This window comes from Rhizophagus irregularis, chromosome 27, assembly GCF_026210795.1.
Source record: "Rhizophagus irregularis chromosome 27, complete sequence".
In the NCBI taxonomy this organism is placed as follows: Eukaryota; Fungi; Glomeromycota; class Glomeromycetes; order Glomerales; family Glomeraceae; genus Rhizophagus; species Rhizophagus irregularis.
This window is the reverse complement of record NC_089455.1, coordinates 3119482-3131660: the sequence shown is the minus strand read 5'-3', so window position 1 is coordinate 3131660 and position 12179 is coordinate 3119482. Positions and strand designations below refer to the sequence as shown.

Genomic DNA, 12179 nt, shown 5'->3' with positions numbered 1-12179 from the left:
AAAAAATAGAGTCGCGAAATTTTTTTTTTTAAAAAAAAAATCGTTAAAAAACGGTAAAAAAAAAACGTTAAATTTCATTATATTAAATGTACATTGTATTTTTTTTTTTCGCTTTATTTTTTTAAAAATGTTTTTTTAAAGAAGGAATGTTGAATTATTCGAACTTTTTATTTCAACATTAATATATTTAATATATTTAGTCCTTTTTTTTTCTTTTTTTCAATTAAAAAAGAATGTGTTGTATAGGGAAGTATTTTGTTGGAAAAAAAAGGTGATTTGATTTTTTAAAAAAGAAAAAAAAAAGGTGATTTAAAAGATGATTTAAAAAAAAAGTGATTGTTTTTTTTTACATTTTTTATTTATTTTAAATTTTTTTTTTAAAGCGAAAAAAAAAAATTAATTGAATTTTTTTTTTTTTTATTATTGTTTGATGTTATAAACTACATCTTTTTCTTCGGGAGGCATCTTTATTTATAAGAAAAAAAAATATTACATTTTTTCCCAGACTTATTCAATTTTTTTTAAGTTTAATTTCATATTCAAAAAAAATCTATTTCTATATTCATCTTTATTCTCAAAGGGAAAAAAACTTGATAAAAAAAAAAACTTACAGGATGTCAATATCCCCAATAAAATGATAAACAAATGTGCAAAAAGATAAGTTTTTTTCAGCCCACAAGCAGGGGGACAAAAAATGGAAGAAAAAAAATGAATAAAAAATGAATAATGAATAATTTTCTGTGTGCAAAGTGTGCAAAATGAGAACGTTTAAAGGAAATTAAAAAAAAAATTTTTTTTTTTTTTTTGTTCATATGAAAAAAAAATATATTCAGCTTGCGTCAATATTACATACAATAAAGATAAATATAATTAATTAATTTTAATATACCGAATGTTTTTTTACATCAAAAAAAATTAATCTCATTCATTTTCATTCAAAAATAAACTTTTTTTTTTTAAAAAAAAAACAAAAAACAATAAAGCATAAACATGAGTTTTATTAAAAAAACGCATCAATGAAAATTTTTTTCACGCGTCTATATTTTTATTAAAATTAGATATTTTTATTCTTATTGAAAAAAAAAATAAAAAAAATATTAAAAGTATTTCTCCATTGTTCATTGTTTCAAGTTAAATTATTTTAAGTTATGATAGGTCAAATACATGCATGAAATTTTGTTAAAATCATTTGATTGAATATCATTTATATCATTTGAATCAATTAACATTTATAAAAAAACGGTCTCGTTGATATTTTTTGATGATTAAAGATTAAGATTTAAAGATGATTTCGGTAGTATCGGACTATCGGTAATATTTCTCTTTTTTTTTAAACACGTGTTTTATTTATGAAATTATGACCTAACCAACTTTATACTCAATTATTATTAATTAATTCGCCACTTATCTTTATGTCGACTATGTATTCTATGTCGTACGACTTCTTGTAAACTTCAATAGATCAAAAACGCGTAATTTTTTCCCGTATAAGGATTTTCAGAGCGTCTTTTTTTTTTACCCTTTTTTTATTCTTTTACAAAAAAAAGCAATTTTAAATATTAGTCATTTAATAGTGATTGTCATTTAATCAATCTATATAAATGTTGGTTGTTACACGACAATATGATAACGATAATTTATATATATATATTTTTTTTTACGTAATGTACACATTTTTTTAATTAAACACGAAAAAAAATAATTTTCACACGAGGAACAAAATAATTTTTTTTTTTTTTAGTACGAAGAAATTTTCAGAATTTGTGCCATTTGTTCAGATTTATTAACGATTTGCCAAAAAAATTCGATCGAGTAAAAGTTGAAAAAAATAAAATAGAAAAATTGAAAACGAAAAAAATTAACGAGAAAACAAAAAAAATTGTAGAGATGTGAAAAAAAAGAATCGATAAAATAAGAAAAAAGCGAAATAAATTTTTTTTTTTTAAAAGAAAAACGAACTATTATCGAAGATTTGTTCATAAAGTCGGAAAAAGTTATAAAATAATAGCATATAAAAGAAATATTTTGTGTGTGTTAAAAAGTGTTATAATAATTAAAGAAAAGAAGTTCGGTTTTTTTCATAAAGAAAAAAAAATGAATAATAGTTTACAGGAGGATAAAAAAAATCAACAAAGAATATTAAAAGAACAAAAAAAAAATCGAACTTTCTTTCTTTAACTATATTATAGTCCTTAAAAATGCATTAAATAAAAAATAAAAGTAATTAACAATTTTTCATAAATGTAAAATTGATGATATCATAAAAGCGAATTAAAAAAATGTCTTTCCTTCAAGGAAAGAAGAAACCGCAATGTAAAAAAAAAGTAAAAGAACCTGAAGAAATATAAAAAAAATGCGTTGAAGAAAAAAACAAACAACAGAAACGAGATTTTTGATTTTTGAATGAGAAAAAAAAAATAATAATAATAAATAAATACAAGAACTATTTATATATAAAAAAAAACTATATACAAGGAAGAAAAGTGGTTTTTTTTTTAAAATGAAAAAATGTGTTGAATGTTTTTCTTTTTTTTGCGTTAAAATTTTTTTTTTTTTGCTGGTCGGCAATAAGATAAATGTTCTATTTTTCATAAATTAGAAAAAGTTCATGGTATAATAAAGAGAAACCTTTGATCTGTGTCATTAACATATATGCATGTTACTTAATAGTCTTTTCCCTTCCAAACAATTTCCGAAATTTCCCATATATGATTTCTTTTTTCTACATTAAAAAAAAAAGATAAAAAAAAAGTGGTATGTTTTTTTTCTGCTTTGACTAATTTTTGAATCATTAAAATCATAAAATTAAAGGAATGCATGTTTTTTTTTTTTGAAAAAAGAAAATGGGAATTGAGTTTAATGTCGTTTTTTTTTTGAAATCCTTCATTTCGAAGAGATTATATTTTGTTCGGACCGAACAAAAGGAGGTCTTTGTTTCGTTGAAGTCTTTGAAATTTTTGCTGGTCGAGTTGAATTGTTGCTGATAAGACGTTTTGATTGGACGTCAAGTTTTTCGGAAATTTGAAGGAGAATGATTAGAACCCTAATGTTTCTTTTTACCTAAACAGCGCGACTCGCTGTTTTCTTTTTTCTTTGCTGAACGGCAAGATTGAGGGAACAATTTTTTTTTTTGAAGAATTAAACTATATATAAGGGGGAGATCTATACCATAAAATTATTGCCGACCAAAAGTCTAGAGAAAATTGAAATGCGTTTTTTTGAATTATGAAGTAATTTTTTTTTTTTTTTGATGAGTTAAAAAAGATGATTAAAAAAGGGGAAAGAAAAAAAAAAGGAGAATATTTTAAAATTTTGCTTTTTTTTAAACCCTATTAATATGTTTCTTAAAAACAAATTAAAAATATCTCTTGGTCATAACTTTCTTTTCTTTCCTTCCTTCCTTTCTCATCTGAATCGAAAAAGAGATAACGAATAAATTGTACTATTAGTGTATTCCATTCGAACTTGTGTAGAAATGTGTATTAAATAAATAAATAAAAACCGAAAAAAAAAGAAAAAAAAGTAATTTTTTTCCTTTTTTTTTTTTTGATGTCAACAATTTCCCAATATTTATACCCAATAATATAATCTACAACTATGAAACCCAAATTCTATAATATAAATTTTTTTGTGACATCAATTTTTTCTAACTTCCCACTTCTATATATAAGAGAAGAGCAACGAAGAAAAATTAATGTGTGGGAAGTGAAACTCCCTTTACTCCGAGTTTCGATTTGATATCAAATCATTATCGTTATTTAAAGAAAAAAGGGAGACGATAAGAGAAGTAAAATAAAAAAAAAACTCAAATCAACATGATGAAAGTCATCATCAAAATTGATTCGAATTTTTTTTTTTTTCGAATATAGATCTAGTATGTAAGAAAAAAAAGGCCAAAGATTGAGCAAAACCAAAAAAGAAAGTTTTTATGTTTATATATAAGAACGATATATTGTTGCTCAAAAATATTGTCTCCCATATGGCAATGCAATTTAATCCCATGATCCTTCTTTAAGTAAAAGGTCGAAGATCTATATTGTCGTGATTATGCAAGATAAGATATTAACATCATGCTATCACGGGTATATACTTTAACTTTCACATGAAATCACGTGACAAGATTATATAATAAAGTTTAGGAATACAAACCATATCTCCCATGAGATCATACCCTTCCTCGGTTGGGTGTACACCATCATAATCCCAAAAGATTCTTCGTTGTTCCGTTGTTAAAGATTGCATTGGGAAGAATCTGTCTAACAAGAAGAGTGTGAATGCGTTCCTCGTGGTGCTATTATTGTAAACGCTAGATGAGAGAAGAAAAGTATTATTAAACGAACAAAATTCATTTATGGTTTGAAGTATAAAAAGAATAGTAAAAAAAAAAAAATTTTGACTTACTTAAGGTGTTCATTTACAATACGACGCTGATAATCTAAATGATTGACCAAGTCCTAAAAAATTCAACAAAGAAAATTCCAAATTAAATATATTATGTAACGATAAAATCTATCCGAAACATATGCAACGCTCTGCAAATTGTTTAATTACCCAATCAAATTCCGGAACTGTTACTCCTAAAATTCTTGCGCCATGTTTCGAGCATAATGCGTACAATTTTTTAAGTCCATCATAAATATCCCAGGCGGAATATCCGTTAATCACATCATTAGTGCCTATAAATAATTGAATGTATATATATATTTTTAATTATAGGTATATGACATAATTTATATATACTCGTATATACTTGTAATAAACTTGTATATACTTGTATATATTATATTATTCAAGTTAACATATAAGTAAATTTATTTATTTACCTCCAAGAATGACTACCCAGTCGTACCATTTGCCGGGTTGTTCTAATTCATGTTTTAATCGTTCTTCCATAGATTGAACGACACATTCACCGGGAACACCACTCACTGTAACCTGTTAATTATTTAAAAATAGGTTTAGAAATCGAATTCTTGTCCGAAAATTAGGAGATAAACGCGAAAAAAAATTTATTTTCTGATAATCTTACTTCTACATCTAAACCTTCATCTTCGAACCTTTTTTGTACTCTCAATCCGTATGGATGATATGTACCATAACCATCTTCATTTTTTACCCAACCTTTTTAACATTAAAATAAAAAATGACGTGTTAATTTTGATATTCAGTATAATTAATTTCAGTAAAAGAATGATAAGCCGCTGATGAACGGATGGACGTCAATCAATTCGAACATCATATATCGATGTAGTCCGAAAACATTTCAATTAACCCACCCGAATCATGAAAAGAATCTATAATTTATATTCAATTGAAAATCTTACCAGCTGTTAAATTATCCCCGAAGAGTAGAATATTATACCTTCTTCTTGGTGAATGACTTTTTGTAGAGGAGACGGAAGCATTTCTCTTCTTCCTTAATACGGACTTTACAATGACTTGGTTGGTTTGATAGAAAGGTCTTGTTGTAGGAGAATCGAACTTATTTTCAAAGTCATTTAATAATGGTTTCTCCGAAACTTCCTCCTCCTCTTGTTGACTCATGGTGCAGCGTTCAATGATGGAAGCAACATCATCGTCGTCGTCGTCAAGTATATACTTGTTGGTGTTGCAGCAGAAAACACTCTTTAACTTACTAAGGAAAGGCATTATGTCGAAATGTTCTTTTGGTGAAATTAGGTGTTACTTGATTTATATTGTTGTATCGAAAAAAATTAAAGTAATTAATTATAAAATCTAAAGTATAAAAAATATCTTTGGTTGTTTAATAGAATCTTTTGATAATTTTTTTTTCCTTGTTATTAACCACAAAGAAACTCTAAAATATTTTCAAGACCGAAAAGGTAACTTCTATTTATTCAATGAACTGGACGAAAAAAAAATAAGTTTATTCTATATTTATATAAAAGTACAAACAAAAAAGAAGAAAAAAAAATAATAATGGATAATATATATAATATAATAATAAGGATAATAATAATACAATAAATAATATATACGTGTAAAGGAAAAGAAATAAAAGATATATATATATATATTTCGAGCTATAGGTCTTCTTTAATTGTGGGGGGAAAGAAGAAAGAAAAAAAAAATTTTTTAGGGTTTTTTAGTATAATATGTATGATATGTGGTGTGGTAAAACAAAATTTTACTTGATTTGTTATATGATTGATGAGTAATTATTATTTACGGAAAAACGGTCGGTGGTGGTCCCTGTACTGTGTTCAGACTTTTTTTTTTTTTACTGTTAAACATTGTTTTTTTTATGTGTTACTTATAAGTTGAAAATAAGAAAAGTTTTAATACTAAAAAAAAAAAAAAATTTTTTTGATATATATGCTATGTACGTACAATATATGCTCAATATGTACGTAAAGAGCATATGATTTTCTAATCATCCAAACTTATTTTACATTATAAATTTGTTACTATTGTTTTTAACTTTCCAACTCGGTAATAATTCTCTTTTCATAAAAGGAGAAAATATTTGAAGATGACTTTTTGGCTGTCAAAAAATGATTGATGGCTGAACAGTAGACATGACGTAGAGCTCTATCAATAGTAAATTTATTCGAAACATTTAAAAAAAAATTTTTTTTTTAAACAATGTATGAACAATGGATGAGAAAGTCTTATTAAAATGAACTGATAACTTTTTCAAACTGAGTAATATTGCGCAAGGATTTGGTTTCATTCGTAAAAAAAAAAAAAGTCTTCATATTTAATGGTAGACAATATGGTTAATTGTTTAGAAAAGAACGTTAGAGTATTAATTAAAATTTTTTTTTCTTTCAGAGCTATAATTGTTGAATATAAAAAAAAATTTTTTTTTTTTTTTCTTCCTTTCTTCTCGTTCTTTCCTTTACAAATTTATCAATCTCTTTTTAATGATTGGATTTATGCATGCACATCGATTATAATTTACCTAAAACAAAAATGCAATAAAGCACAGAAGAATGAGAAAAAGATTGAAAAAAAAAAAGAGACACAATTGATATGTATATATTATAGAAAAATTGGGCGCGAAGTCAAATTGTAAAAACCAATATTGTTCATTTTGTTTAACCGTTAAGTTAGCCGATGAAGTGATGTCATTTCTCATTTAATTACTATGTGATAAGAATATATTTGGATATATTTGTGGGGAGTTATATTTAGAGTTTTAACTTTAAGGAAAACAATTGCACACAAATAAATATTTCCAAAACAATTGAACCACGATATTACACTCCAAAGAAAATTGAGGATCATTTTGGTTTGGTAATTAATTAAAATCACCTAGAAAATGAAAATGAAAATTTTTTTTTAATAATTAAAAATAATGAAAGTTGACAATCTCCCGAAATTTACATCATTACATGCCTTCTTGTTTGATTGATTATCACTTCCTAAATTTATTCTAATACCGTATTACACAATAGCCCTTAATTCTCTTTCATACTTTTTTATTGAAAGAAAGTTTCTCTTGGTATTAAAAATAATTTACTTACTAAGCCTTCAAAGATCGACAAAGCATGTAAAACGAATTTGTAACCTGTAAGTTAAAAGAGTTCTTTTCAAATTTATCAATGAGGCTGAACCAATTATTATAATAAAAATGAATAATATATTAGAAAGTTGTAATTGTTACCTGCGTAATCTGGCATTACACTAACTGCATATTATAATAAGTCGTACCTTAAAAATCAAGATTTTTCAGGTAAAAAATCCTCCATTTGGATATTACATATAGGATATGACCGAAAGATAATAATTTTTTTTTTTCCTATTTTTTTTTTTTTAAAAAAAAAAGATATAAATAACGAACTCTCTGAAGATGCAGAGTGAATTAAAAATTAAGGCTAATTCTCCGTTAATGAGACAATGAGACAATGGTTAGTTCGTAAATTTTTAAAAGTTCGAGAAACTCCCAAAGATGTCATTACTTGCTAATATATGCATTATCTTATCATCAACATCTTTTTCTCACATCCGATCCACAATTTAAAAAAAAGATTCCGATTCCGAGCTGTACCTCCTCCACGAATTTATCTTACATATAAAAATCTATAAAAATACTGATATAGTACATACGACAACATGAGTAAATTTCTCATTTCAGATGCGTGAGAGAAATAAATTACGTTATTAATTATCAAGTCGAGAGAGAAAAAAATATTACTTTTATTATTTTTAGGGAAAAAAAGATTAACCTTAGCTTTGACTTAATAAGCATGTGACATTCCTGCAAAGTTTCCTAAAAGAGGTTCAACTCATGTGAAACGAGATTTTTCATCGAGAGTCTAACTGCGCCTAATCGCACCATAATCTGATCCACAGTTTGTGTTCTCATATCTAATATTGGAGGAACTCAAACTTTATTTTTTTTCTTTGTAGTCTTCTTTATGGAAATTTTTTTTTCCTTTAATATTTTTCTATTATAATTTATCCATTTAAAAATCGGATAGATTACTACAAAATTTGGGGATTATTTTTGGGTATCCAATAATGATTTTCTTATTTTAATTTGTAACTGTCGTGCACAAAATTTTTTATTCCAAGGGTTTACAATATTATTAGAATGAACCAATCAACTCTCAGAATTCATTTAGGTTTAAGTAAAAAGTTGCGACATATGAAAACAAACATTCTGAAACATTCTTTATAGATTACAGATTTATTTACATATTTATTTGTTTCGAGTCATAAAACTTTATGATAAATAAATAAATCGAGTTTTCTTATAAACCTTCTTAATGAGTTCTCGTTAAGAATCTTGATTTTTTTTTTTCCATTTGGAAATAATTTTTTTGCCCCACCAATATTTTAATATTACCAGTTGTTATCTCATTTTCAGCGTGAACCCCACTTTTTTCCTATTATGTCACTTATTTTTCCTTTATAGATTTCTTCCCCCTTAAGCTAAATATAATTAACCAATAAAATGCTTTGTTTGTAAATCATGGTTTTTTATCTACTCAAGAATGTCATGAAATTTTACTTAATTCAGGTTAATGTTTATATTTTTTATCTATTATTTGCATTAAAATTTCGTAAATTTGTATTACCTAAATAACAATTTCTTCTATCGGATAACAACATTGACATTTGATTATTATTATTGATTATTATTTACATTTTTATCCAATGATGTTTCAATTTTAAAATCTCGTGATTTTCATAAAATTTTTTTTGATATTGATCTTTGATAATCTATTAGATGATCATATGTTGCAAATCATTGAGGAATTAGGGAAGTGGAATGTTGGATGTTTTATGCAAGTAATATATTTATAAATATCCCGGACATCTTACGATTATGAAACTTTTCTGAAACGAAATTATTTGAGCAGAGATATTCCATGTAGATGATTTTCTTTTAATTAATTTAGTTTAAAAGGAAATTTATTACGGTAAGTATAGTAGATAATAATTCAACCTGGGAAGTTAGTGCTATAATTCCAAGAAATTAAATTGATTTGTAAAGTCAAGTTTTTTTTTTGTAATACAAATTATATTAAATTCAACATTTAATTATAATTATTTTAAAATCTATTGAAAAAAAACTTGCTTTTATTTTAACAGTTACTTTTTTTTAAATAAATAATAATTTTTATTTACTTTTTAATTTTATGGTATAAATAAAATAAAAACAATGATTAACCAAATATACATACAAATAATTCTTGTAATAAATACAATATGCATATCTTTAAAACATACTCTTAATAAATGATTATAATTTTTTTTAAATTTATTTAGTTTTTTTTTATTAAATATTATAATTATAAATTTAAATAAATTTTAAGTTTTTGATTTAGCAGTATTATTAAAATCATTATTATTATTAAAAGTTAGTGCCTTTTATTATTATAGAAATATAAAATTATTATTGTTAAATATATTTTAATTAAATAAATATAATAATTTAAATGTCAATTTTTTTTTAAAATAATATTAAATATTTTAAAATTATTAAATTATAAAAAAAAATATTTTTTTAATATTCAAAGTATTTAACTTTGATTATATTTATATTGCTAGAATTGTAAATTAACCCTTAAACTATTTTGCAGCCAAATTTGCCTGCAATTTTGTTTTTTAATCAAAGATACTTTTAAATACCTTAAATATTTTATATTACATAAACCAATATTTTTGTAATAAATTCTATAGTGTTTTCTAAGTAAAAATTGAAAGAAAAGTTCAATTTGATTAATGATTTTTAAAAGTAAATGATCAACAAATTATAACAAATAGTAGCTAAATTTTTCAAATTGAAATATCTTTTTATCCATTAACCCTAAAAATATAAAATTACCACCATTTGATGTGTCTTAATGAGAAGAATCTGATAGAAATAAAATTGTCCTTTTACAAATATTATGTGACAGGATAACTTATAAAATCTAAAAATTTATAAATTAATATAACTTTTTATCTATCAATTTTAGAGTTATGATTTTATTACTATTAAATACGCCTTAATAAGAGGAATCTAACAAATATAATTTCATCTTTCTATGATCACTAGATCTTAAGATATTTTAAAAATTCAAAAATTTTTAAAATTAATTTTAATCTTTACAGTTTAAGAGATATTATTAATTGATTTCTATTATATTTTATTAAAGAATATAAATAAATTTTATAATAATTTTATTTTTTAATGATTACATTTCTATTACAAAATGGTATGGTGTGGTACAAAATGTTATATTATTTTATTAAGCTTGATTTTTATGTTTTATATTATGTAACATAAAATCATAAATTTAATAATAAATTCAATTATTACATAATACTATATATTAATAATAAAATATTATTAAATTTATTTATTACAATAAAAATAATTATATGTTTAAAATATATTGCATTTAAAAATAAATAAATAAATATTTGAATAATAATCTTTTCAATTTAAAAATTTAAAAGAACAATAATTTCAAAAATAAATTTATATAATACAATCACTGCAACTATTCATTAAAATTCTTATACATTATTGTTATTTTCTAATAAATTTGCAAAATTATTACAAAAACCTTAATTATATATATTTTCACCAATCATTATTATAAAAATTAATATTAACAGATACGTATATTAATACAAATCAAAGAAAGAATTACAATAAATATGAAAACTAAATTATTGAAAAAAAGCATCAGAAAAAATTTTACGAAAATCACGTGATAAATTACACAGATAAAAAAATAATCGTTCAGAAGATGAATTTATACAAATTTTTGTTGCTATGGATTTAATTTCTCGTATATTGTGAAAAAATAATACCAATATGCTAAAATATTATCACCAAATTGCTTAAAGGTTTCGTCATTAAAAGAATAAAGAGTTGAGCAAAATTTATCATACACATTCATATTTTCATAACAGTGAATACCAATCGAACATTTCGATCAAAACAGTCCATCCACAGTAACGTTTCCAATAATGACGATATGATCATAACTAATTCTTTTAACATCCACCAATTCCCACCATATAACATCTCTACTTTCAAGATTACGATTAATAGAAGTTACAACACGGCAACGATCTGCGATCATTTCAACTATCATAAAGAGATTGGTTGAGTCATCGCGTCACCCTTAAATTTGAATATTTGCTCCTTCAGATTGAGCTTGAAACCACAAGGTGACGACAAGGTCTTCGTTATTTCTTTTGTCCACGTAGTGTCTGATTCGGAGCAGCGGTTGCCCAGGATGATCGCAGAGTTTGGTTTCTTTTCTGATAAGGGCAACATTCTCCTGTTCTGTGTTGCCCGGCCCGAACATAAATAATAAATAGTACAATTTCTTATTTTTCCGCCGAAAAGGTTAAATTAAATGTCCTCCATCATCTCGATTTTGTCACAAGTATATTTTTTCTTGTTTTGATGACTCATCTGATTCTCGAGGAACTCACTCCACATGATGTAGTGCACCCAAAAGAGACAAATATGTCCCATACCAGTACTACATAAATAACATTTGTTAACTATTTATTCTCTTTTCCATCTTTTGAAATAGTGTGAAAACTAAGATACCTGAAAGATGACATGGAATCTGCTATCAGTTTTCTAGCCAATGATTACCAACCAAGGAAAGTGCATAAACTTGAAAAATAGAGTTACATCGTGATTACAGTTACAGTAATAAAATCAAATTGAAAAAAAAATGAAAGAAGTTTTTTTT

At 24.3% G+C, this 12179-nt stretch overlaps 1 protein-coding gene across 1 annotated transcript; it reads right to left on the bottom strand.

Annotated features, from left to right (window-relative positions):
- Positions 1-1680: 1680 nt before the first annotated feature.
- On the bottom strand, positions 1681-5996 carry OCT59_018572 (uncharacterized protein). The gene is made up of 7 exons (XM_025319971.2): positions 5325-5996; positions 5030-5121; positions 4824-4935; positions 4552-4676; positions 4402-4454; positions 4150-4306; positions 1681-4031 (listed from the first exon to the last, which is right to left on the bottom strand). Exons 1-7 carry the CDS (start codon positions 5647-5649, stop codon positions 3993-3995), a joined length of 903 nt encoding a protein of 300 aa, XP_025172535.1. The 5' UTR covers positions 5650-5996; the 3' UTR covers positions 1681-3992.
- Between the last annotated feature and the right edge of the window lie 6183 nt (positions 5997-12179).

Coding starts and splice junctions, on each gene's coding strand:
- OCT59_018572 (XM_025319971.2), bottom strand. CDS start 5,649: ATGCCTTTCCTTAGTAAGTTAAAGAGTGTTTTCTGCTGCAACACCAAC. Junction 4,677..4,823: donor CTGGGTAGTCATTCTTGGAG/GTAAATAAATAA, acceptor AATTATTTATAG/GCACTAATGATGTGATTAAC. Junction 4,455..4,551: donor CAGTTCCGGAATTTGATTGG/GTAATTAAACAA, acceptor TGAATTTTTTAG/GACTTGGTCAATCATTTAGA.